The sequence below is a fragment of the Coenobita brevimanus genome, chromosome 62 (assembly GCF_032717465.1).
Source record: "Coenobita brevimanus isolate Jiangsu-jjx chromosome 62, ASM3271746v2, whole genome shotgun sequence".
Taxonomy (NCBI): domain Eukaryota; kingdom Metazoa; phylum Arthropoda; class Malacostraca; order Decapoda; family Coenobitidae; genus Coenobita; species Coenobita brevimanus.
In genome coordinates this window covers 27,165,202-27,193,143 of record NC_137015.1, presented here as the reverse complement: position 1 = coordinate 27,193,143, position 27,942 = coordinate 27,165,202, and the positions used below count along the sequence as shown (strand labels likewise).

General features: G+C 42.8%; 1 protein-coding gene across 1 annotated transcript in view; it reads left to right on the top strand.

Annotated features, from left to right (window-relative positions):
- The window catches only part of TRAM (translocating chain-associated membrane protein 1), a 280,665-nt gene that overhangs the window by 66,408 nt on the left and 186,315 nt on the right, over nt 1-27,942 (top strand). The window contains exon 3 of the mRNA XM_080275621.1: nt 15,886-16,001. Coding sequence (XP_080131747.1) covers nt 15,886-16,001 — 116 coding nt within the window. The remainder of the gene's footprint in view (nt 1-15,885; nt 16,002-27,942) is intronic.

The following is a 27,942-nucleotide window of genomic DNA, read 5'->3' as shown; positions in this document are numbered from 1 at the left end:
TCGAATAGACCAGTTTCATCAGCGTTGTAGACTTGACCAAGAGTTAGGCCCTCCCTGTCGATCAAGCCTTTCACCTTGTGCCAAAACTCGTCAACTCCATCCTCATTAGCGTCCAATGCTTCGCCATGTGCTTTACGGTTGGTAAAGCCATGTCGCAACTTGAACGCGAAGAGCCAACCCTCGGATGCCTTGAATTCTAGGGCATCGTGAAGCCTGGCGAACTTCTCAGCAGCAGCCTTCAGCTCCGTTCCACGTACCATCACACCAGCAGGACGTTGTGGTCGATACCAAATCAATGTGGATCGGTCGATTTCTGCAAACTTGGGGGTAAACATAACCTTCCTTTCCACGTTGTGTTTGCTTCTCGACAAGAAGTCAGCCGTGTACTGCATGAGTTTGTCTCCGGACCTCTTGATATCGAACAAAGTAGACCGGGCCAGGTTGAACTCGCAAAGAATGCGGGAAGAAGACCAACCCGCATCCACTTTCTCCAATATCTCCCTCTTCTTCTCCAGAGTCAACATCACTCTCTTCCTTTTCTCAGGTGGCGGGGCCATCATCACACACACTAAGAGGAGGCCCGAGAGCAGCAGGAGGCCCTGCAGCAGGTAGGGCACCACCACAAAAGCGATCACGTGGGCAGCCTTTACGTCGAGCGTGCACTCGTGGTAAGAGACAGGCGGGAAGTGGGGAGGATGCAGCGGCGCTCTATCAGACATCGGAGGAATGACGCGCCAAAACAATGCTATCCCGCGGCGCGCGCGGTAAGTTCAAATTACGGACGGGAATTTTTTTTTTTTTTTTTTTTTTTTTTTTTTTTTTTTTAAATTCCAGGACGATTATGTCCGGGTAGTGGGGATGTTCGGTTATTGGGCGTCCGGATATTAGAGTGATTACTGTATGTATATATATATATATATATATATATATATATATATATATATATATATATATATCGTTTTTCGTTTTCGTTTTCGTTTTCATTTTTAAAGGCTCCAACATGCTTGCATGTGTCGGCCTTGGTCACCTAATGGCGGCTCTCCACGCTGCACGATCCATTGCAGCCTCCCTGTTCAGTCCCTTAACCCTAAGGTCACACTTAATGACCTCGTCCCATGTCTTTCTCGGTCTACCCCTCGTAACCCCGCCCCCAATATTAACACTTCTCACCTTCCTCACCCGATTATCATCCCCCATCCTCTCCACATGTCCAAACCACCTCAATCTACCTCTCCTCATCACAACACCAATACACTCCAGTCCCATCCTTCCTCTCAACTCTTCCATTGTAAACCCAGCCCCTCCAGGCCTTGGACGCAGGGACGCACTGCACATCCACCTAATCATTGTCATTTCTGTACGTCTGAGCCGGCGAATATCTTCCTTCTTCACTGCACAGGTCTCACTGCCATACAGCATTACACTCCTAACACATGCTGCATACAAAGACCTCTTAGCACGTAGGGAGAGCCCTCTCAACGTCAGGAGAGGGAAGACCTCTCTGAACTTCTTCCAACCACTTCTCACCCTAGCCACAGAGCTAGCTTCAGCCCCACCTTCAGCACACAACATGTCTCCCAAATAACAAAACTCTTCCACACACTCAAGAGATTCACCAGCAAGTTCAATCCTTTCACGTCTGACAATCTCCACCTGCGCACCCCGGCACGCCGTACACATAAAATCAACATTATCTCGCAGTCTACCTCTGATACCACTACATCTCTTATGCACCCATTTGTCACACACACCACACAAGATGGAATTACTTCCCACGCCCTTGTGGCAAACTGCATATGGCCACTCTCCCTCGTCTTTGATAGTACCGCCACCAACCCTAGATATCATCACTTTTGTGTTATCTGCATTTACCCTTAAACCCTTTTGCCCCATACCATCTCTCCACTTCCTAAACCTTTCCTCCGCCTCCCTTTCATTCTCTGCAATCAACACCAAGTCATCAGCATACAACAACTCCCACGGGAGTCCGTTTCTAAAGTCACGTGAAAGGGCTTCAAGTACAATGATAAACAGCATGGGACTCAAGACTGACCCCTGATGCACACCAACATTCATGGAAAACTCATCACTCAAATCTCCATTCACTCTCAGCTGGGTGTGAGCACCCACATACATGGCCATAACCACCCTAACCAGCCACTCCTCCAAGCCAAGCTTTCTCATTGCCCAGTTCACCACCTCTCTAGGGACTCTGTCAAAGGCCTTTTCCAAATCAACAAAAACAAAATAAAGATCCCTTCTCCTACCAATATATTTTTCCTGAAGCTGTCGAACAATGAATATGGCATCAGTGGTCCCCCTACCTGGCATAAACCCAAACTGCATCTCATCAATATTCACTCTTTCTCTAATCATACCTTCTAAAACTCTCTCCATTACCTTCATTATCTGATCTAAAAGCTTTATACCTCTATAATTTCCTCTTTCCAGGGCATCATCCTTCCCTTTATACACATTTACAATTACACTCTTCAGCCAATCATCTGGGACAACACACTCATAAATAATCCTATTTATCAGGTCAGTGACTAAACTCACCTCTATATCGCCTGAGGCCTTGAACATTTCGGCAGTCAACCCAGACACACCTGCTGCCTTCCTCACCCTCATCCTGCCTATTGCCTCACTCACAGTAGCAGTATCAATCAAAGGCCAAGGACCAGACACTGGATCTGCTGGCTCCAAACCTTCTCTGTCCCTGTCAAACTCCTCATTCAACAACCGTTTATAATGCTTTCTCCATACATCTTTAATATCCTCACTGTACACCACTACCCTTCCTTCATCATTCTTCACACACTGCTCACCTATGACATCCCGATTATCCCTCTTCACCTGACGTGCCACCCTAAATATATTTTTCCTTTCCCCATGATTTAGGTTATCAAGTAAGTGTCTCTGTGACTCAGACTTTGCCCTGTATACCTCTCTTTTAGCCCTACGCTTGACAGCCAAATATTCCTCTTTGCTACCACCCTTCTTCCATTCCCGGAAAAGCCTTCTTTTCTCCTTAATTGCAGCTTCTACACCCTCATCCCGCCACCAAGTTACTTTATGTCTTGGTGATCCTCTTGTCCAGCCACATGTTACATTAGTAACTCTCAAGAAATTGTTCTTGAGGGCTCTGTACTGTTCATTAACGCCTCTGTCTACAGCTCCCTGTTCAGCCACCACACTCCTCAACTCGCTATAGAAGGCATCCCTTACTACTTGGTTTTTCAGCTTCCATATTTTCCTCGTAGGTACATAAGTCCTCTTTTTCATTACTTGTTCTTTAAGCACCATATCACAAATCAATAGTTTGTGCTGCCGCACACACTCCTCACTTCCTGTAACTTTAATATTCCTCACTAACCTCCTATCGGCCCTCCTAACCAGAAAATAATCTATCTGACTGCTATTTCCCCCAGACTCATATGTAATTAACCTACTGTCTCTTTTCCTATAATATGTGTTGCACACAATCATGTCCGTTGCCTCCCCAAACTCGAGTATCCTTTCCCCTTCTGCATTCCTCAGACCATATGTACATCCCTCATGCACTTCTTCATAACCTTGTGCTGCTTCACCGACATGACCATTTAAGTCCCCTCCCAAAATCACTATCTCATCATCTCGCATACCACCCACTACACGTATTAAATCATCCCAAAATCTATCTTTCTCTGATTCATCCAATCCTGCCTGTGGAGCATATGCCGACATAATCGCAGCTATCTTTCTTCCCAACAGAATTTTCACTACCAATATCCTATCGCTTACTCTCAAAACATTCATAACATATTCCACCCATTTCTCTGCAACCATCGCACCAACACCTCCCTATCCATCTGTCCCCCCCTGCCAAAACAACTTACAGCAACAGTCCTTCCCAACAATCTTTCTGGCTGATCCACCCCTGTACCGGACTTCCTGCAAACACGCCCCATCCGCCCACCTCCAACTGAATGCCTCAACGACTTCCCCTGCTTTTCCCCTCAAACTTTCCACATTCCATGAACCCACCCTCATCCCCATGGGTGATTTACTGTCCTCAGGCTTGCTTTGAAACTTATTTTGTTTTGTCATCTCTAGTATTAAGAAAGGGGGACAGACACAGCACAGGTCTCACTCACTGCACAGTCCCAGGTCCAGGCAATGGATCTGGGACCCCTAGCCCACCAGCTTACCAGTGGCTGTTGTAGTGGCCTCGGGGCACCCTGCCAGGACAGCTGCCGGGACACCCTCCAAGCGCGTCTTGGCACTGCAACTATCTTGCCATTATACACCCACTGATAGGGCAGCCTCCTGGGGCGCTACTCCCAGGTTCGGGCCCCTTTCTATTGGGCGGAAGCGGCAGCCTGGGAACCGCAGTGCCCTGTACCCTCTGGCACAGGCCCGAGCCCCATCTCGCCCTGGACCCACGATCTCTGCTGGCGGAACCCCCGCCACGCCTCCCCCCGGAAGTCCGCCACTAGGTAGCGGGGGCAAAGTTTTCTGGCCGCATGCCCTTGCTGGCGCCAACCCCTGTAATGTAGTGAGATACGTTGTGTGAAATGTAAAGTGCATGTGGTGTAGTGCATAGGATAGTTAGAGGAAATGTTTGGGAGAGTATGCTGGTCTACTCTCCATGTTACTGTCACACTGAAAAGGTCAGCAAAGGGGGATGGTTAGATAGCTATACCTCATACCAATTAATTTGGCCAGGCATGTATGGCAACACTGTTCCCACCGAGATTCTGATTGGCTGGAGGTGTTTGTTCGATTTTGTTGTTGCTTAAACCAATACTCTCTTTATTATCAGATATGATACTGAGTATGTCGACAATACAATCATCAAAAGCAATAAGAAATCCGTTATATACTTAAAAACAATGAAATCTGTGTAGGAAGATAGAAATATGAGTCAACAAATTATTATAACAGTCCAAGTCAAGGTCAGCATTCGAACAATTCCTTTAAATCGCCGACACTCGATAAAATTACAGAAAATTAAGGAAACCTGCTTAATCTAAGCGCTGGTGTAACACATTTAAATTTTAAGTCCAGTCCGTACTATGATAATAGAGGAGATGTAATGAAATAGTTTCCTTTAGCCTACTTTGATTTTCGCAATTTTTTCAAACCTCCCTCCTCGCACAACTCATCTTTTCATCAGAATTTTTAATTATTCAGAGTTGTGGCACGATTTAAGGGTGCGGACTGATCTTAAAATTTAAATGTGTGTTACACCATCACTTAGATTAAGCAGGTTTCCTTAATTTTCTGTAATTTTATCGAGTGTCGGCGATTTAAAGGAATTGTTCGAATGCTGACCTTGACTTGGACTGTTATAATAATTTGTTGACTCGTATTACTATCTTCCTGCGCAGATTTCATTGTTGTTAAGTATATAACGGATTTCTTATTGCTTTTGACGATTGTATTGTCGACAAACTCAGTATCATATCTGATAATAAAGAGAGTATCGGTTTAAGCAACAACGAAATCGAACAAACACCTCCAGCCAATCAGAATCTCGGTGGGAACAGTGTTGCCATACATGCCTGGCCAAATTAATTGGTATGAGGTATAGTGAAACATGAGCTCCAGCTCTCCCTATCACCAGCATTCCCATTCCCCTCAGGAGTACTACCCTGTTCGGCCTGTGCTACGGCCTCCTCCTATGTATATATATATATATATATATATATATATATATATATAAAATCAATATTTAATATTTTATTTATATCAGGTTTTTAAATTTAAATTGACTGTTTTACTTAATTGTTTTTTTTTTTTTTTTTTTTTTTTTTTTTTTTTTTACCAATGTTAAATGAAATCATATTTTGGTATCATACATATATTACCCAAAAGTTGCTGTGGAACTTGAAAAGACATGATGCATTAAAGGCTTTCCTAACCAGAGCAGTTATTATTATCAAAGAGCCTTCTTTCCTCTGTTTTGTAATATTTTTCTTGTAACAAAAAGCAATCACTTGTGCCTGACTTGATCAAGATCAGTACAAGAAGAGTACAGGCCAAGCAGACTTGATGCATTTATACAATACACATCCATCACATTCTGTCTTTATTTTTACTGTGTTTATATTAAAAATTACTGTGTTTATATTAAAAAAATCAATTTTGATTTAAATCATGATTTTTTTTCACTCTGATTTAAATCATTTTAAATCACATGATTTAAATAATTTGATTTAAATCATAGCAACCCTGTCCTGGCTTTCACAGCATATTTTGACTCCTTTGTAGTGAAATGTTATGCAGTGTAATAAGTACACAAGTTGATTGGTGAAAAATGTGTTAGATGCCTTTTGGATTTTATTATTATCACCTTCACTGCAATGGATGTCTTTTTATTTAGCACCAGATGCTTGAATCCCATAAAGGGTGGCCACAATCCAATCTCCTCTATGTTACCTTGCTCTCTGCCATGTGGCTGCCTTCTCACCATCTCGTCCCCCTTCCTCATATACTCCTCTGCCCCATAACTTCATCCCATCCTGTTATTTTCTCACTCTCCCTTATTGTTAATGAATTTACTAGTGTTGCTTGGCATTAATGAAAAATAAACTGCAATTCCATGAATCCAAAATGACCGGGATCAGGAGGGGTTTAGAAAACTGGAACAGTATTGAATATCAGATATATGTATAGAGACACACCTAATTAGGATTCCCATTATCATTTATTGTATCCAGGCTAAAATTTTATTGTCCCATAATCATGGTGTTGATGGTTCGGGTGTGAATTTTTTTTTTTTTTTTTTTTTCAGGGTTGTAAAACAAAATTTTATGAAATACCATAAGTGTGTCAAGTGAGTCGAGCTTGATTTAGCCTGGGGTACTGTAAACTGCAGTGGCACTATTTTTAATATAACGGTGAACATGGAAGCTTAGCTAGGGAGGTTTTTGGTGTCAAACATCTATGTATCTATTGCCAGACGCCTGAATCCCGTTCTGGGTGGCCACAAACAAATCGCCTCCATGTCGCCCTGTCCCCCGCCATTTCATGGCCCTGCTTCCAACTCACACCCCCCTCTCTCATATACCTCTTCACTTCATCCCTCCATCTCATCCTCGGCCTCCCCCTCCCTCTTCCCCCCTCCACCTCACTCACATACACTCTCTTTGTCAGTCTTACACCCTCCATCCTCTCCACATGGCCAAACCACCTCAGTGTATTCCTTCTAACGCTTCCTATCACATCCACATCCACACCACAACTCTCCTTTATATCCTCATTCGTCAGCCTGTCTCTCCATGTGACTCCACAGGCTCCTCTTAAATAACTCATTTCCACTGCTCTCACTCTTGACTTGTGTCCTTCCAGCAACGTCCAAGCTTCACTTCCATACGTTAGAGTTGGTATCACAATACTGTCATGTAGTAACTTTTTCACTTCCATGCTCACTTCCATGCTTCTTATCACTGCTTTCAAAGAACCAGCAACCTTTCTTCCCTGCTGTACCCTTTCAAGCACTTCACCCTCCAAACCTCCATCCTTACTCATCACACTACCCAAGTACTTAAACGTACTCACATTTTCCAATTCCTCACCATCCAACCTCGCTGTACATTCACTGACTTCACCTCTCTCAAAGACCATCACTTTACTCTTCCCTACATTCACCTTTAGATTCCGTTTCTTACACACTCTCCCAAACTCATCCACCAAGCCTTGCAGCTCTCCTTCGTGTATTTATTTTTAATTTTTTTAAATAGTAAATTGACTCAGAATTCATTGTTAATTCTGGAATTCAAATTTTGTGAATTGCATTGTACATCATTAGACTGGGGGGGAGGGCAGTTAAAATTATGAGATAATATACAGTGAACTCGATTGTCCGGTGTAATTCAGCCAGGCCCTTCGCCGAATAAAATGAAATTCCGGATATTACATAGTACTCCCCATCAGCTCAACATTTTGTTACTACCCATCTCAACCTTTCATCCTAAAACCTTTCCCATGAGTAAAAGATGAAAACTAAGCATAAAATACAGTACGGTACATTAATGATACAGTACAGTGATACAGCACCATTAACTACCATCTACAAGCCGGTTGATAAGCTTTGATGTGGGATATTGCATAGAACCGCCAGTTATGTCCCGTTTCGGTGAAGGATGTTGCATAATTTTGCTGGATATTGCTTTAGTTGAGCTGGGCCAGCAGCACTGGATATTGCATTGGGCCAAACATTGTGATGACTGATATTTGAGAGTTTACTGCATATGAGGCCCATATGTCTGAGCACCGTATAGATAGCTTTAGCAATTTCCGTGCTTTTCCCCATACTCTAGGGCACTCCTTTTCAGTAATGGTGGTCCTCATTATATGTCTTGTTTGTGCTGTAAAATGTTACAACTTTTTCCACACTTTTCGTACTGTAAATTGAGGGAACTTGCTGACCAGTGGTATTGAGATCAATGAAACTTCATGAGGAATTAACAGTTAAAGCAAACATAAAAAAGACAACACATAACAAGGATTTGCATCAGTGGAAAATTCTTACAGGGTGTTAAAGATATAGTGGAGGAAATTATACAGAGAATGAGAATACGCTGTCCTCATTAAAGTTTCATTTAATATGTACTAAGTTCTCTTACATTTGCATATGAGTGATACCTAAGTTCAGAGTCAGATATGAGTGTTTTATTACTTTCAACTCATCAGTTATGTCCCAGATTCAGCACTTTGGAAAGGTAGATTTGTGGCTCAAAGCAGAATTACCACTTAAGCCATTCAGACAGTTAAATCATATTGCACTTCTGTTTTATCTGTGTAATCTTAAGAGCACAGTATTATTTACCAAATAACTTTTCTATGAAGTGATTGTTAACATTTATCTATCTATCTATTGCCAGATGCCTCAATCCCATAATGGGTGGCCACAAACAAATCATCTCCCTGTTGCCCTATCCAGTGCCGCTTAACTGCCATGCTCCCAGCTCACACACCCCTCCCTCATATACCTCTCCACTCCATCCATCCAACTCATCCTTGGCCTCCCCTTCCACCTCACTCGCATACACCCTCCTCGTTAGTCTCGCTTTCCATCCTCCACATGGTCAAACCACCTCAGTGTGTTTCTCCTAACACTTTCTATCATATCCTCACCACAGGGCTCCTTCACTTGCTCATTTGTCAGTCTGTCTTCACATAACTCTACATGCTCCTCTCAAATAACTCATTTCCACTGCTCTCATTCTTGGCGTGTGTCCTTCCAACAAGGTACAAATTTTACATCCATACGTTAGAGTTGGTATCACAATACTGTCTTGCAGTGACTTTTTGACATCCGTGTTCACTTCCCTGTTCCTTGTCACTGCTCTCAAAGAACTGACAACCTTTCTTCCTTCTTGCACCCTTTCAAGCACTGCACCTTCTAAACTTCCATCCTTACTCATCACACTAGTCAAGTACTTAAGCATACTCACATTTTCCATTTCCTCCTCATCCAGCCTCATTGTACATTGTGACTTCATTTCTCTTAAGGACCATGACTTTACTCTTCCCTACACACATCGCACACACAACATAAACATCCTTCAGTTAAACATAGATGGCATAAACACCAAAAAACATGAACTCACACAATTCATCAAACAACAGAACATACACATTGCCATCTTACAGGAAACAAAACTACACAGAGCACAGAAAACACAGACATTTCATAACTTCACCACCATTCGACAAGACTGGCCCGACGGCGGTGGCGGTGGACTCATCACCCTGGTACACAAATCCATCAACTTTGCAGATACCAGTGCACACACAAAGTCACTTCTCTCTCCACTTGACACCACAACAGAAATGCAATCAATTAAAATATGCACTGGCAACAAATCACACATAACAATCGCTAACATATACATTCCCCCAAATCGTCCCCCACAGTACCACACAATTACTCTCCACAGATACACCACATCACTAACATACCCAACATCCTCCTGGGTGGTGATTTCAACGCCAAGTCGTCAGCCTGGCATGTCAACAACCCCGACACAGACAGAGGGCTGGTACTACAATCCCAGACAGATCACCTTTTCATACTAAACAGTCTAGACCAACATACCCATATCCCACACCAAGCCCTCTTCCTCCCATCATCTCCAGACATCACCTTCTGTTCCCCAAACCTCGCCCCCACTACATCATGGAGAGTCGTCAAAACCCTAGGTTCTGATCACCTCCCAATCATCATCACTACCAAAACCAGAATCACCCCAGCTGGCCACAAACACACATACACTAATTATAAGGGAGCCAACTGGGAGGCCTTTGTAACTGAAACAGAACATCATCTCGAAACACTAAACAGTACACCCATCACAAACATCAACACCGCTCTGCACACTTTCAATACAATTATACAAAACGCAGACAAAAGACACATCCCTAGAGGCAACAGAAAGAGACGCAACCCCAACTTCACACCAGAAATTCAAGGCCTCATCAGACAACAGGACACACTGTGACACTCCCCAACATCCCATACACAAGACACCGTACAACAAATACAACAATTCAACTCTCAAATAAACAATAAAATATCAGAACAGCAAACACTAAACTGGAAAGATTACCTCCAAACACTTGACCACAAAACAAACATCAGCAGACTCTACAAAACACTAAGCAGCATCACACTTTCCAACAGCAACAGCAAACACTAAACTGGAAAAATTACCTCCAAACACTTGACCACAAAGCAAACATCAGCAAACTCTACAAAACACTAAACAGCATCACACTTTCCAACAGCAACACCACACAATCACACGCTGCCATCACAACAACAGACACCATACCCTCAAACAAACAACAGGCAAACACTCTCATCAATCACTTTTCACAGGTCAGCCATCTAAACCCCCATCCCGAAGACCAAGGTATCATCCGATGCAAGAGACAGTTCCCCACAGACCCAGACTACGCACCTTTCTCTTACAACCAGACAAAGTATATCATTAACAACCTCAAGCACTCATCTGCCTGTGGACCAGACAACATAAGCAACATTCACCTTAAACACCTAGGACCACAAGGCCTACAAGCACTCACCAACATATCAAACTACAGCTACTCACACAACATAATCCCCAACATCTGGAAGCATGGCAATATCATCGCTATCCCTAAACCCAACAAAGACCCCATGTTACCTTCCTCATATCGCCCCATCACACTCCTCTGCACTCTCTCTAAAGTCACTGAACGACTGGTACTACAACTAGTCACACCTCACATTCCCCTAGCTCAGTCACAACATGGCTTTAGGCCACTACACTCCAAAAACACCCTTCTTACAGACCTTACACAGAGAGTTTTTGATGGCATGAATTCAGCCAGGCCACCACACAGAACACTCCTAATCACACTAGACATTAGCAAAGGTTTTGATGCCATCCCCCACCACAACCTCACAAACAAAATACTCAACACAAACATGCACAATAACACAAAAGATGGCTGGGAAACTACTTAGCAGGCAGATGTGCACACGTAACATTTGCTGGTCAGTCTTCTAACATCAAAAACTTCACAAACGGCATCCCCCAAGGATCTGTTTTGTCCCCTACACTCTTTAACCTATACATGCATGACATACCCACACCCCACACACCACAGATACACATAGCTTCCTATGCAGGTGATATAACACTTACTGTACACACAAAAATGCAAACACAGCTGCACACATCATTCAACCTTACCTCAACACATAACACGAATGGTTCACCACAAACAGGCTTAAAATAGCCCCAGCCAAATCTGCAGTGACTCTTCTCACAAACTGGACAGCAGAACACACTCACATCCCACACCTCACCATAAACAACACTCCCCTACCACACACACACACAAAATCCTTGGTGTAACATACAATACATCAATGTCATTTAAACAGCACATCACTACCTATCTATTGCCCGACACCCTAATCCCGCAAAGGGTGGCCGCAGACAAAACTCCTCCAAGTCACTCTGTCACCCACCATTTGATTACCCTCCCCCCAACTCACCCCCCCCTCCCTCATATACCTCTCTACTCCATCCCTCCACCTCATCCTCGGTCTACCCCTCCCTCTCCCTCCCTCCACTTCACCTTCATACACCCTCTTAATCAGTCTTTCATTCTCCATTCTCTTCACATGTCCAAACCACCTCAGTGTATTTCTCCTAATCTTCTCAACCACATCCACATCCACCCCACAACGTTCCTTCACTTCCTTCATTCGTCAACCTGTCCCTCCACGTCACTCCACATGCTCCTCTCAAGTAACTCATTTCCACTGCTTTCACTCTTGACTTGTTCCCCTCTTGCAAGGTCCAAGCCTCACTTCCATACATCAGGGTAGGGATCACAATACTATCATGCAGTGACTTCTTAACTTCCATACTCACCTCTCTATTTCTCATCACTGCTTTCAGTGTACCAACAACCTTCCTTCCCTGCTGTACCCTTCCACGCACTTCATCCCCCAAAGTTCCATCCTTACTCATTACACTACCCAAGTACTTGAATGCACTCACATTCTCCGTATCCTCACCATCCAACCTCACTGCACACTCTGTGACTTCATTCCTCTCAAACACCATAACTTTACTTTTATTTACATTAACTTTCAGATTCCTCCTCCTACACACTGTCCCAAATTCATTCACCAAACCTTGCAACTCCCATTCATCTTCACTCAACAATACTGTATCATCAGCAAACAGGAACACTGGAATCTTCCAAATCTCACCCTCATTCATTAGAGCCACCCCCACACCCACTGCCCTACCTTGCACCTCCTTCACAACCCCATCCATGTATATATTAAACAGCCATGGAGACATCACACAACCCTGTTTCAGGCCCACATTGAGATCAAAGAACTCACTCAGCTCACCATCCACCCACACCGTAGCCCTAGCTCCCTCGTACATACTCTTCACAGCACTCAACAATTTCCCCTCCACTCCATATATTCTTAATACCTTCCACATACCTTGCCTATCTATTCTGTCATAAGCTTACTCCAAGTCCATGAAGCCAGCATACACTTTCTTTCCTTTCTCTAGATACTTCACTAAACATCTTAGAACAAATATCTGATCTACACACCCTTTTCCCTTCCTAAATCCCCCTTGTTCTTCTCCAACTAGCTCCATGGTCATATGCCTAACCCTATCAATGAGTATTCTACCATATATTTTACCAGTCACTCTAAGAAGGCAAATTCCCCTATGGTTACCACATACTTCTCTCTCCCCTTTTCCTTTGTATAAAGGAACAATTATACCTGATTTCCAGTTCTCTGGAACCCTTTCCTCTTCCCAAGCCAATCTACAACTTCCATAGCCACTCCACAACAATCTCACCCCCATACCTAAGCATTTCACCACACACTCCATCAATTCTTGGGGCCTTTCCCAACTTGATCTTCTTCATCGCTTCCACTACTTCCGCCCTACTGATCTCTTCCTCCCTCCTCTCATCTCTTCCTCTCCCAGCCATTCCCCAACCAATTATACTCGCACTGCTCTCACTCTCTACATTCAACAAATCCTCAAAGTGCTCTTTCCATCTCCTCAATTTCTCTCTCTTCTCCACCAACAATCTATTATTCCTATCTTTCACTCCCCTACTATTTCCCCTTTCACACTGCCTTACTTTCTTTACCTCCTTCGAAAACAATTTCTTACTCTCCCTCCATTTCACACTCAGATTCCTCCCAAACTCTTCATCCACTTTCTTCTTACTCTCCTTCGCCAGTTTCTTAACCTCTCTGCTCCTGCTCACATATACCTCTCTCCTCTCTCTCTCATCTTCTCCCTTACCTCTACTCGCTAACCATTCACTATATGCCTGCTTCTTTTGTTCCACAGCTCGTTTCACCTCGTCATTCCACCATGCTGTCCCTTGCACACCCTTGCATCTCCTCCTTACTCCACAAACCGCCTCACATGCTGCGCCTATCTCTTCCGTGAATATCTTACATACGTCTTCCACCCCTTCCATCTGCTCTAGCTCATACCTTCCCAGTCTTTCTTCCACTATGCTCTTGTACTCTGTCATTTTCTCACTATCTTGCACTTTCTCCACTCCTCACAGGAGCTGCTTCTTCCTGTCTTCCCCTTCGTCTCCTCAACCACTTTCTTTGCAGCTCTACCTTGGCCATCACTAAGTGAAGGTCTGAGACTCCATTCCCCCACCCTCTCCACACTCTTGCATCTAACACTTGTCTTCTCATTCGTTCATCCACACACGCGTAGTCTATCATTGCCTTTCATTCAACAAGTTCACCATCCATCCTCCTCATTACTCTCCATATATACTGGTGGATCATCTCATGACAAAAGTAGGTGTTGGCTATTGTCAACCCCATACAAGCACAAATGTCCACCAAACCACTACCATTCCCATCTACTTCAGCTGGTACACCCCACTGACCAACCACTCCATCCCTCGTACATTCCCAACTTTGCCATTCATGTTTCCAATCAACAGCACTCTCTCGCTCTTCTCAGACTTGTCCATACATGCTTCTACTCTCGCCCAAAACTCATCTTTCACTCTTGCCACTCGATCCTCTGTTGGGGCATACACACATCACAAACACTGAAAATAAAATAACACCAAGACTCAATGCATTGAGGTCACTTGCCCATACAACATTCGGACACAACATAGAAACCATCACCACAGTATGCAAACAATACATACGTTCAGTGATGAATTATGCAAGCCCTGCCTGGGCTTCTAACCTTAACAAAACACACTACAACACTCTACAGACCATACAGTACAAGACCATAAAAATAATCACAGGCTGCGCAGTTACTACACCCACAGACCACCTACATCAAGAAACAAAAGTCCTCAAAGTCAAGGGTCACCTAGACATGAGGGGCACCCAGTTTCTTGCTGCAGCCTCCACAAACCCACAACATCCACTACAGTACATGACAGCACATCCACCCACACCAAGGAACATCAAAACAACACCCAGCACATGATACCATACACAAATACTGTCATCTCTCCCCCCTTGCCCACCTCAGACCAGCTTCCAGAATCATATCCACACTCAGATCACTCGCCGCTAGATTCAGTCACTTAAAGACAACACATAGCTGCATGGATGGCCTCCTGACATCCACCCTTCTGAATCCTATCTTCCTCGTGAGGACAGGGTCCACCTGGCCAGGTTGAGATGTGGGCACCATCCAGCCCTCTTAAGCTACCAGAAGAGGCTGGATGACTCCATCACTGATGCCTGTCCAGGATGCAACACAGCACCCCATACTATTAAGCACATTATGGAAGACTGCATTGCACACAATCACCTACGCCAACAACACAACATACACTCTTTGAGAGCTCTGTGGGAAAGCTCGGTCTCGGCCATGGCCTTCCTGAGGGACTCGGGGCTGGTCAGACAGACTGCCTAGGGAACAGCTACTGGTACTACTACTCTTCCATACATTCACCTTTAGATTCTGTTTCTTTCCAAGTCTTGTACTTCCTCCTCGTCTTCACTAACAATACAGTATCATCTGTAAACAACAGTACAGGGAATTTCCAAACACTTCCCTCTCTTATTAGGGTCGCTCCAACATCCACTGCCCTACCTTGTATATATTTTGTAACACCAGCTATATACATTTATGTAAGATAATTATTGTACATGATTTGTTAAATAACACACGTTTTATTATTATAATAATTTGTTTTGCCAAGAATAGGGGGATGTATATCCCCCAGGCCCCTTTCAGATCCATACCAGCCTTAGTAGCATGTCTCACTTAAAGTTGTAGTATTGTGACTGCACACACATAGGCTACTTCAAGTGAGGACTAACTATGCTGATTGACTTGGCAGAAAGTGAACCGTAAGCTGCATCTGAGCAAAACCAAACACAGCAAATTCAACGAATCTGGCCAGTTGCTGATTTTTACCCTTGTTTCTGCTGCATGGGGCATCAACATCATTGTGAAGTAAGTCCTGTATGGATATTTTAATTATCACACTTTATTACTTGAATAACTTAATAATACTTGCATGTTAATTTTATTATTGTGTTATTGTGGTAGGTGGTAGCAACCATCATCCACGAAAGATGTAGGGCTGCATACTTCGTCCTTCACTTTTATTATTCTGTCTTTGTGCCTTCCCTCTTCACTTCCTTCTCTTCGCGTTCCTTCCTGTCACACTTTATTAATCTTTCCACTGCAGACAGCTCTACACTGAGTGACAAAATTAATGGTTTCATGCAGTTCAGGAAACAATTTGTAATGCTGGGTGGTAATCACATAACCAAGTCATAAGGTAGAGTGGAGCCTGCTATGGAGTCCCTGTTAACTGGGTGGACACACAAATGCAGCCTTCACGCAGAAAACAATCTTCCACATTTTTACCCCCACTGCAAAGGCACGCAATTGCAAGGGAATATGATTCCCTGCATGGAACAGCCATGCAGGGTGGTCATTTGCCCATGGTTGATAGGTCTGCTTGGCCAGAAAGACCAGGGTTGATCAGCAGCATTTTTGTAACGATATAACAGTTTTTGTCCAATGTAGTACAGTATTTTGGTCTGTTGAAACTGTAGTTAACCTCACAGTAAATACAGTTTCAGTACAGCATGTGGATGTGCAGAGGGGTCATTTATCCTTTAGTAATTGGTTCAAGACTCCCTGTTATGAGACTTTCAGACTTAAAGATCATAAACAGCTACCCTAATTAGAAAAAAGTGAACTAAGTCTAGGGCTTTTGACTAGGTACGGAAATACTGTACAATTTTTAACCTCTCTCTTACCTAACCACTGACTAAGTTCTGACAGATTAGGACATGTAGTAAATAGTACTGCATTACACAGGATTCCTTAGTGAACTGTGTACTGAATTAGTACAGACCTAACCTGAGCAAAGTGAGTGCTGGATGATGATGAGGGAGGGGACCTACATGAGTTATTGGGCTCCACCTAGGTGCATTCTCCACAAAGCATTCAAAGTCAGGGTAGAACTCTACAGACTGGTCAAGTTCATTTATATCCAAGTCATTGGACACCATGGTCCTCTTTCAGTGCAGCAGGCTGGGATCTAGCAACAAGTTATATTGATTAGAGCCAGATTGTTTCTGTTACACTCTCTTCATGTAGAGATCCCAGTAATATGCCACTGCTTGATGTGCAAGAGGATCACCCCTTATGCACTTCTTGATGCTCTCAATAGCAGTTAAGATGTCTTCAGCACTTATGGTGGTTCTCAATCTCAGGACACTGCCTCTGCACCAGAGCTGGGCACTTCCACAATCACTTTCCCTAACCGTAAATTCCACAATTGCATAAGTGTGATTTCGTTTTCAGATTTGCGATTATGACCAATTCTAAGCAAATTTGCAGTTTTGCGCTTGCAGAAGCACTTCCACAAATGCATTTCTGCCCGCAAACATCTACATGGCCTAGTCCGGCAGGCAGCATCTGGGTGAGTTGGCAGCTCGCCGGCACCGGCCACCACTCTTGCACTGTTGCTATGTGTATGATAAATATTGTATATACTGTATATGATAAATTCACCTTCGGTATCATGTACAATAGCATTTAGCATTATCGTACATTTTGTACGATAATTTTACTATTTCTTTGAAAAGAAATAGAGACAGAGAGAGAGAGAGAGAGAGCGGTTGAAGATCAGATTCATCTCATCTTTTTATATCTATCTATCTATCTATTGCCAGACGCCTCAATCCCGTTCGGGGTGGCCACAAACAAATTGCCTCCACGTCGCCCTGTCCCCCTCCATTTCACTGCCCTGCTCCCAGCTCACACCCCCCTCTCTCATATACCTCTACACCCCATTCCTCCATCTCATCCTCGGCCTCCCCCTCCCTCTTCCCCCCTCCATCTCAATCACATACACTCTCTTCGTCAGTCTTTCACTCTCCGTCGTCTCCACATGGCCAAACCACCTCAGTGTATTCCTCCTAACGCATCATATCACATCCACATCCACACCACAACTCTCCTTTATATCATCATTTGTCAGCCTGTCTCTCCATGTGACTCCACAGGCTCCTCTTAAATAACTCATTTCCATTGCTCTCACTCTTGACTTGTGTCCTTCCAGCAACGTTCGAGCTTCACTTCCATACGTTAGAGTTGGTATTACAATACTGTCATGTAGTAACTTTATCACTTCCATGCTCACTTCCGTCCTTCCAGCAACGTCCAAGCTTCACTTCCATACGTTAGAGTTGGTATTACGATACTGTCATGTAGTAACTTTTTCACTACCATGCTCACTTCCCTGCTTCTTATCACTGCTTTCAAGGAACCAGCAATCTTTCTTTCCTGCTGTACCCTTTCAAGCACTTCACCCTCCAAACCTCCATCCTTACTCATCACACTACCCAAGTACAGTACCCTTGCTTCCAGCACAGTAATATTGTCATGCATGGGTCACGTGTTGGGCCAAAAACGTGTTGGACTAACAATAGAGCTTATGGGGAAACATGAATTATGTCAGCAACCCTCGGAAAAGTCACCCTAAATACCTACCATATACCTATACATGTATTGGTACGATTGTAATTATAATAAATGGTACTGTGCTATGAATGATAACTAACCTTTTAGGATAGTGTTGGTGGGCTTGCTGGGAATGGAAGTTGGTATCCAAGGCAGTAGGTAGTCCTACTGGGTCCCCGGAGGATGGCTGCTGGTGTCGCTAGCGGGTAATGGCTGTTGCTCCTCCTCAACCTCCCTCATAAACCCTTCGAAATCACACTCAGAATCACTATCTTCGTCCACAACCATGGAAGGTCCTGCTTCTGCCTGTCCTAGCACTGTAATCCTCAGAAAAAGTGCATGCTTCTCACATTGTTGCCAGAGCCCCGTCTCGTGACTGTGGAAAGTGATCGCTGTCGCTGACTCGGTAGAGAATAAGGAGAAGCAACTTTGTTTATAAACTGGTACGCACGCCGATGAGAAGGGTTTCAAAACGATTGATATTTATTCTAAAATATTAATATGTATTCAGCGTCAGGCTAAATGTTCAATGCTGTAGTATGATACATTCTCTGTCGAGTCGCCTGGGTTTTGGTCACACTGTTTGGCCATCGTATCCTCGGGAGGAATCCATCCAGATGAATTCCAAATGCCTGTGGTATCGTCGGCAATTTTACCACGTTACCGTTCTGATTTACCATCGTATCCTCGGCAAACCTTGTATGAAGTGCCGTGTGATAGCCTTCGGCTGCCAGGATCTTGTCTTAGTTTTTTATTATGATCACGTTGGCTTCATTCATGTCATAGGCCTTGGCAATGTCAACTTTCCTCTCCCCTTTCTTCTTCCTCTCGATGCTTTCTAGCTTGGTGGCCTGAGGGAGGTGCCGACGCTTCTTGGGGTTCTCAGAAGGCTTCCTAGGCATCGTGAGCAGGGTAAAATGCAGTGACAAGGGCAGAAAATGCAGCAAGAAAAAAGCACCTTCCAATGCAATTATGCGACTGAGTGGCGCTGTGGCGGGAGAAATTTAAACAAAACATCACGTGACACCAGAAGCGTTTTTAATAGGGCGGCATCACGATCACGTCACGATAGCGGGCGGGGAAGGCTACTTGATCAGAAGTTTTCATTGGCTATCATCATCATGGGAATGTCCAGTATGACCATGTTGGACTGGGGGTGATCGTGCTAGAGTGAACTCTGCGGATTTCGCCCACTTCTCGGAGCTCTGTGCGTGTTATGCTAAGACACTCGTGTTGCAGTAATTAATTCTTATTAAATAATACTAATTAATTGCTCTCCGTGCTGGACCCGAATTGTGCTGGACTAACGCGTGTTGGACGCGAGGGTACTGTACTTAAACATCCTCACATTTTCCAATTCCTCACCATCCAACCTAGCTGTACATTCACTGACTTCACCTCTCTCAAAGACCATCGCTTTACTCTTCCCTACATCCGTTTCTTACACACACACACAAATTCATCCACCAAGCCTTGCAGCTCCCCTTCGTCTTCACTCAACAACGCAGTATCATCTGCAAACAACAGTACAGGGAGTTTCCAAGTACTACCCTCTCTCACCAGGACCACTGCAACATCCACTATCCTACCTTGTACCTCTTTTATTACCCCATCCATGTACAGATTGAACAACCATGGAGACATGACACATCCCTGTTTCAACCCAACCTTCAAAGAGAAAAATTTACTCAGTTCACCATCCACATGCACTGCAGCCTTAACACCATCATACATACTCTTCACAGCATTCAACAACTTCCCATCTACTCCATATATTCTTAATACTTTCCACAATCCTTGTCTATCCACCCTGTCATATGCTTTCTCCAAATCCATGAAGCCCTCATACAACATCTTTCCCTTCTCAAGAAACTTTTCCACTAAATATCTAAGAATGAATATCTGATCTACACAACCTCTTCCCTTCCTAAAGCCTCCTTGTTCTTCTCCAACTAATTCCTCTGTTCTTTCTCTAACTCTGTCAGTAAGTATCTTACCATACACTTTTCCTATTATACTGAGAAGACATATGCCCCTATGATTACCACACACTTCTTCTTCCCCTTTTCCTTTGTACAAGGGAATAATTATCCCTGACTTCCAATACTCCGGGACTTTACCTTCCTCCCAGGCCAATCTGCACATTTTCCACATCCATTCTACTATTATCTCTCCCCCATACTTCAGCGTTTCACCACACACTCCATCAATTCCTGAGGCTTTCCCCAGTTTAACTTTCTTCATTGTTTCCACAACTTCTATCCTACTGATTTCTTCCTGTCTTCTCACCTCCCTCCTTCTCCCGGCCATTCCCCAGCCACTTATACTCGCATTACTTCCATCCTGTATGTTCAACAATTCTTTCAAGTGTTCTCTCCATCTGCTCACTTTTTCTCCCCTCTCCACTAGTAATCTACCATTTTTATCTTTCACTCCCCTGCTAACTTCACCTCCACCCTGTCTTATTCTTTTTACGTCTTTCCAGAACATTTTCTTACAGTCCCTCCACTTTACACTCAAGTTCCTTCCAAATTCCTCATCCACTCTCTTCTTACTTTCTCTTACTAATCTTTTCACCTCTCTCTTTCATTGTGTACAGTATATAACTCTCTCTTTCGCCTCTCAACTTCTTCCACACGCCTATTTCTCATCCATTCATTGTATGCTTTCTTCTTTTGTGCCACAGCCTGTCTCACCTCTTCATTCCACCACGCTGTTCCTTGCACACCCCTCAGTCTTCTCTTCATTCCATACACCACATCACATGCTGCACATATTTCTTCTGTAAATATCCTGCATGCACCTTCCACGTCCCCCATCTGCTCCAATTCATATTTGCCCGATCGTTCCTCCACTTCTCTCTTTTACTCTGCCTTTTTCTCATCCTCTTGTAACCTTTCCATTCTCCTAACAAATACTCCTTCTTCCCGTCCTTCCCTTCTTCTATTTCTCCATGCTAATTGGACCTTTATTCTGGCCACCACTAAGTAGTAGTCAGAAAGTCCACTCCCCCAGCCTCTATAAGCTCTTGCATTCATTACACATTTTCACATCCTTTCATCCCCACACACATAATCAGTCACTGCCTTCCTTTCATTCAGTTCACCACCCACCCTTCTCATCACTCGCCATGTATACCTGTGGATCATATTGTGCCTGAAGAGGGTATTGGCTATCACCAACCCCCTCCCAGCACAAATGTCCACTAATGCACTGCCATTCTCATCTGTGTTAGCAGACACACCCCACTCACCAACTATTCCATCCACCTTCACATTCCCTACTTTACCATTCATATCACCGATCAAAAACACTCATTCCTTCCAAACTTTTCCATGCTCATTTTCACATTTGTCCAGAACTCTTCTCTCACTCTACTTGCACGATCTTGCGTTGGCTCATACACACACACAATCGCCCACATTTGTATTCCAACTTTCAATCTTACCCACACAATCCTTGACCCAAGTGATCCATACTGTCTGATGCTCTTCTTCCATCTTGTACTCACAACTATACATACTCCTTCTTTCGCCCTCTCATTCTCACCTGCTTCTGCACATATACCCCATCCATACTCCCATTCTCTCACATTCTCACCTCTCCATTTTGTTTCAGTTATTCTGCATACATCAACTTTCGCACCCTCAAGCACCTGGACAATCTCTCTCTCTTTCACCTCATCATTCGCTCCCCTTATATTCCATGATCCGAATACCATGTCCTTTGTCCGGTCCTTGGTCATCATCTTTTGGTCAGTCCTTGTCCGAGGCTTATTGTTTGTCTTTTTAGTTAGTTGTTTTCCGGGGAGGGGCACTAACCCTCCGCCAACCCTTTTTGTTGCCTTTTACGACAAGCAGGGATACTGGGGGAGTATTCTTGAAAAAAAAAAACCCTACCCCCAAGGGTGTATATATACTGTATATATATATATATATATATATATATATATATGACGGGGAAACAGATTTAATAAGAAACGTTTACTGTATTTACCAACCCAGTAATAATCTGAAAAAGATAACAGACTATCAGGAAGAACTGATTTGGTAAGATGCTTGTACAGTAATCCCGCATTTTTTGCGGATTTTTTGTCTACGGTTTTGCCCTCTCGCGGATTTTCTTAGCATTAATAAGTTCAACAAAAATATCCTTGAATATACATAAAAAAAAAAAAATGAAATTCCCGCAGCTTCCAATTGTAGCGCGGTAAACTCACGCCACCCTCTGTCCCTTTCCCGTGGCCCCTCTGCCAGTGTTACCATATCTAGCATAATTTTATTCTTTTAGCATAATTTTGATCAAATTTTCGAGTCTGGAATATTTTTTAGCATATTAGAAGTTTTAGAATCATTCTAGCATAATTTAGAATGGAATGGAATATTTTTAGAATAATTTTATAAAAGCTACAAATCAGAGAGAGAGAGAGACGAATAAGGTAAGATGTTTGAATAGTTGGTTACTTTCAGTTTGGGCTTGGTTGGGTTGGATTAGGTTAGGTTAGGTTAGGTTGGATTAGGTTAGGTTAGGTTAGGTTAGGTTTTAGGTTAGGTTCGGTTTGATTCGGTTAGGTTAGGATAAGTTTGAGCTTTGTACTTTACCCATGAAACCTAGGTTTTTCCGATGGGTTTTGGTATGATTCATTCGATTTTCAGCTTCATTTCAGTCGGAAATGACCATTTTCTGTGTTTCCCCCCCTCCCTGTAACCCCCGATTCCCCAAAGATCCCTCATTATTTCAAGGGGATGGGGGGGGGTCATATCTCAAAATCTGGTTATTTCCGACGGAAATGATGCTCAAAATCGAACGAATCACATCAAAATCCATCAGAAAAACGTAAGTTTCGTGGGAAAAAGCAGTATGGGTAGATACCGATATTTATCCTCTTACTGTATGTAGGTTCATTTTAATATTTTCATAGCAAACAATACATAATTAATATGTTGCACGAATATGTATAGAATTTTATCATTTAGCTTCAAGTTAGCATAATTCATTTTTTACTTGGAACAAATATGCTCAATCTAGCATAATTTTTTCATTGCCCTAGCATAATTTCGTTGTTTGGATATGGCAACACTGCTCTCTGCCCCGCAGTCTTCAGTCCACGCCTGACTGCCTTAAGTGGCTGTTGTGGTTGTAACCACACTATGATATGAGCCTCTTGCCTCCCACTTGCTTTCCACATGGCCCCAGGACGTAAGCCAGCCTCACCAAAGGCTAATAATACAATTAGTAAGAACTCCAAAGTGACAAAACGATCAAGTTATGACCTTAGCAGAGAAAATTGTGTTACTGGACAAGCTAAGAAACGACCGTGCGAGTGTTTGCTATCACCAGTTAATGCATCTTTTTATTTTGTACTGTTTTGTTAATAAATGTGTAGATAATTGTGTATTACAGTACGGTGTTTACGTTTTTCCTTCATAATGGAGTATGTGCTTTCAATCTTGTAAGAAGGTATTTCGGGATGAGTATGGAGGTTTCGGGACAATTCGCAGTCACAACAAACACCAAACAATTCGCCTTCATTAATGAAGATAGCTATGGGTGACGCTAGAATATAATTCAAAGGCGACTACAGCGAGGAAGAAACAAGTTAATTATTGACTAAAGGTGCAACTAATAAATAATATCCAGAACCTACGCTACTAAACATAGACTTTGCTGGATCCCCCTGAAATATAGTTATTAAAGTATTGATTAATTAATAATAAGTATATTGATGAAAGTATTGATTAGTATATTCATAGAATGGCGGGGAGTCGTCCAGGGTGCGAATTGTTCTGAAGGGGAATCGTCCATATTTTGACGGCGAATTGTCTGACGGCGAATTGTCTCGCAATCAGTATGGACATGGACTGTGTGATGGGCAGCATGGTGGACATAAGTGCAAGTTTTCAATTGTTAATAGAGTATTCGCGGAATTGAATTTTCGCGGGGGTTACAAGAACGTAACTACCGCGAAATATGCGGGATTACTGTACTGCTTAAAGTAAAACGTATGTCTAGCCCCCTCAGTGGCTGTGGGTTCAGATATTTGCATGCATCCATGATTGAAATTGGGACCATTTTTTGAAAGTTTTGAAATCAATATCTTTTTCTTACATATATGAAAAGACTCGTCTGGCACACCTGGCTTGTGTTTTTTTTTTTTTTTTTTTTTTTTTTTTTTTACCCATCCTGTAATTTGCTATGATTCATGCAAGAATTAATAAAATTAGGATGAGTGTTACATCAGCATGTATACATCGGCCGAAAACATCTGGGACGAAGTTAATTGTGAACGCCAGACTGCTTGAGGTGGTAGAGTACGGTTGTGTAAACACACCAGTGACCCTCATTCCCTTCCCATAATTGCTTGTAGTTTTTTTTTTTTTTTTTTTTTTTTTTTTTTTTATAGCTCACCCTAACTTAATGTCACTGACACCAGTAGAGTAAGGCGCTGTTCAGGGCCAGCAGTTATGAAAGCGATAATGGAATACATTATTGTTGTATCAGTCCTCTCTCTTTCACTCATACACATATGAACAAAGAAAAGAATGAGCAGTAAATGTACACTAACTCTAAGGAACAGAAATAACTGTGCTCAGTCGGTCTGAAATATACTGGGAAGAGTGATACCGAACGAAGAATGTGGAACTGAATGCTAACCTACGAGAACATGTGGGACCAGTACAATAAAGAGTTGTTCACGGCCAGCAGCTATGAAAGCAATAATGGAATATATTATTGATTGTATCAGTCCTCTCTCTTTCACTCATACACGTAAGAACAAACAAAAGAATGAGCAGTAAATGTACACTTAACTCTAAGGAGCAGAAATAACTGTGCTCAATCGGTCCGAAATATATTGGGAAGAGTGATACCGAACAAAGAATGTGGAACAATGCTAACCTACGAGAATGTGTGGGACGAAAGAGTAATTTTTTTTTTATTAGCAAATACTTTTGTTCCATATCATCTCTTAAAATTGTAAAACCCATAATCTTTCGTGTAAGCATACAGCCTAAAGACCATGCCAATTTAGTTTATATTCCTCTTGTTTGTCTTCTATATTTTTCTGACTCTTTTGAGGGTGGTAAATTATGTTCTCTTGCTGAAAGAAACTTACTCAAAATTAGGGCGCATGTAACATAAGCATTTAAACATAGGCATGGAGTGAAGAGAACGCCTGACTGATGGGATGGTAGAGTAGGGTCAGGTACACACACCTGTGACCTTCGTTCCCTTCCCGTAATTGTTCGCAGTTTTTTATAATGCTCTAACTCAACGTCATTCACACCGAAACAGTGAAGTGTTGTTCAAGGCCGGCAACTACGAAGGGGTTAATGGAATACTGAATGAAAAATTCAAAATGGGCGCGGTGCATAATGCCTCACTCGCTTGCCGAGAGAAAACGAACTAACCCCTGTCTGGTAAACAAATTTTCACATGCATCTCGGTTAAGTCCACGTCCCTCCTCTCCCCACAGCCTCATTGTATGTGAGGATATATTCGCAGCCCTTCACCTTTTCGTATTGTTTGGCCATGCCTCCCAAGCACCCTGCATCATCTCCAGCATTGGGGGAGCCTGCTGCAAAGCAACAGCAGCACCGTACTCTAATTCTGAAAAGGAAATTGGAAATTATAAGACCCCATGAGGAGGGGCAGGGAGTCTTGGAGATTGGGCGTGCTTTAGGCCTTGCTGGTTCCACCATTGGAATTGTGACGAAGTAAAAGGAGATGTACAAGAATATGGCAACCTTCTCTACAGTTGTATACAGGTGTTGCTCACTTCTTAATAGGGGGGGGTGAAGTTTAGGTAGGGGTCTGAGGGGGTCCTGGGACGCATCCCCCCATTTATATGTGTATTTCAATGGGGAAAATTGTTCCGATATATAAAATTTCAAATTACGAAAGGTTTTTTTGGTCCCTATCCCTTTCGTATATCAAGGACTCACTATATATATATATATACATGTATGTATTTATATATATATATATATATATATATATATATATATATATATATGTACATATAAAGTATATATATATATATATATATACAGGGTGTAACGCGACGTATGACAAAAACTTGCACCAATGATTTATCATGTAATTTTAAGTATATTTTGTTCTATAGACATACGCTCTCTGCGATCCCAGTTCAGTACCCAGCATTCGGCTGTTTTGTGTAAAAGCGTCGTCTCTTGCATGTGCCATTGGGTGAGAGCTTCACAGGGCGACGGGAGACGAGTATTATTAGCTTATACTGTACTGTACATGAAAATCCCATATTCTATCAGTACACACGAGTTTTAAGAAGAAACTTTACGTAGTTTATTGATTCTTTAACGTCAAGGCATGCATTCATGCAATTCTTTTGCACAAATCCACCGTAATTAAGGATCAGATTCAAATTTTATGGCTTCCAAGGGAGTAAGGAGGGAGGGAGGAGAGGCTGGAGTGTTGTTGCCAGTTATGTAATATTTGGTTTGTAGGATGTAGCTACCAGCATTATCATAACACCCACAGCTCATTCAGTGAAAAAACGTAATTCTAAAGGGAGATTAGCCTCACTTTATGTCATGAAGAAATTTATCACAGTTTTTCTGCTGCAAGTAAACGTGGCGCCATTGGGTATCTCCACCTGTGTTCCTCTCTGCAGCACTGGCATTATCATCGCAGAATCCGTTAAAAAATACACGGTGTCTGCATATTCTTCATTGCTGTACGTCCGTGGCATGCTGTTTTATGAACATGTGAAGCTGAACCCGGTGAACAACAGAACGTGGAGAACAGTATTTGAAGTGTGTGCCTCCCCTGCAAATGTTCCCGTTCAAATGACAGAGGACGCAGGGTTGCCAAGTCCTTCTCATCAATCTCGCTAGTCTAGTCCTGAAAACTTGCTAGACTGTCGCTAGATAATAAACACTGCAAAACATCGCTAGAAAACCCGATAAAATCCTAGAATATCACCTAAAAATGGTAAAAATATCCAGAATGTAGCTAGATATTATGTTGCCGGACGTTAGTGCCGCAAGTAGAAGCAAAAAATAGGTCCAGCTGCATAGTCGTTACATTGGCAAGCCTGTGTCACTGTTCTCACGTCAACATCATATGAAAAAAATGGTGCCACTTTTACTTGCATCAGAAAAATTGTAATGAATAATAATATTACTCCTGACTTAAAATGATGCTAGTCACTCAATACAGTAATGTTCTTTCACTGAATGAGCTGTGGGTGTTATGATAATGCTGGTAGCTACATCCTACAAACCAAATATTACATAACTGGCACAACACACCAGCCTCTCCTCCCTCCCTCCCTACTCCCTTGCAAGCCATAAAATTTGAATCTGATCCTTAATTACGGTGGATTTGTGCAAAAGAATTGCATGAATGCATGCCTTGACGTAAAAGAATCAAT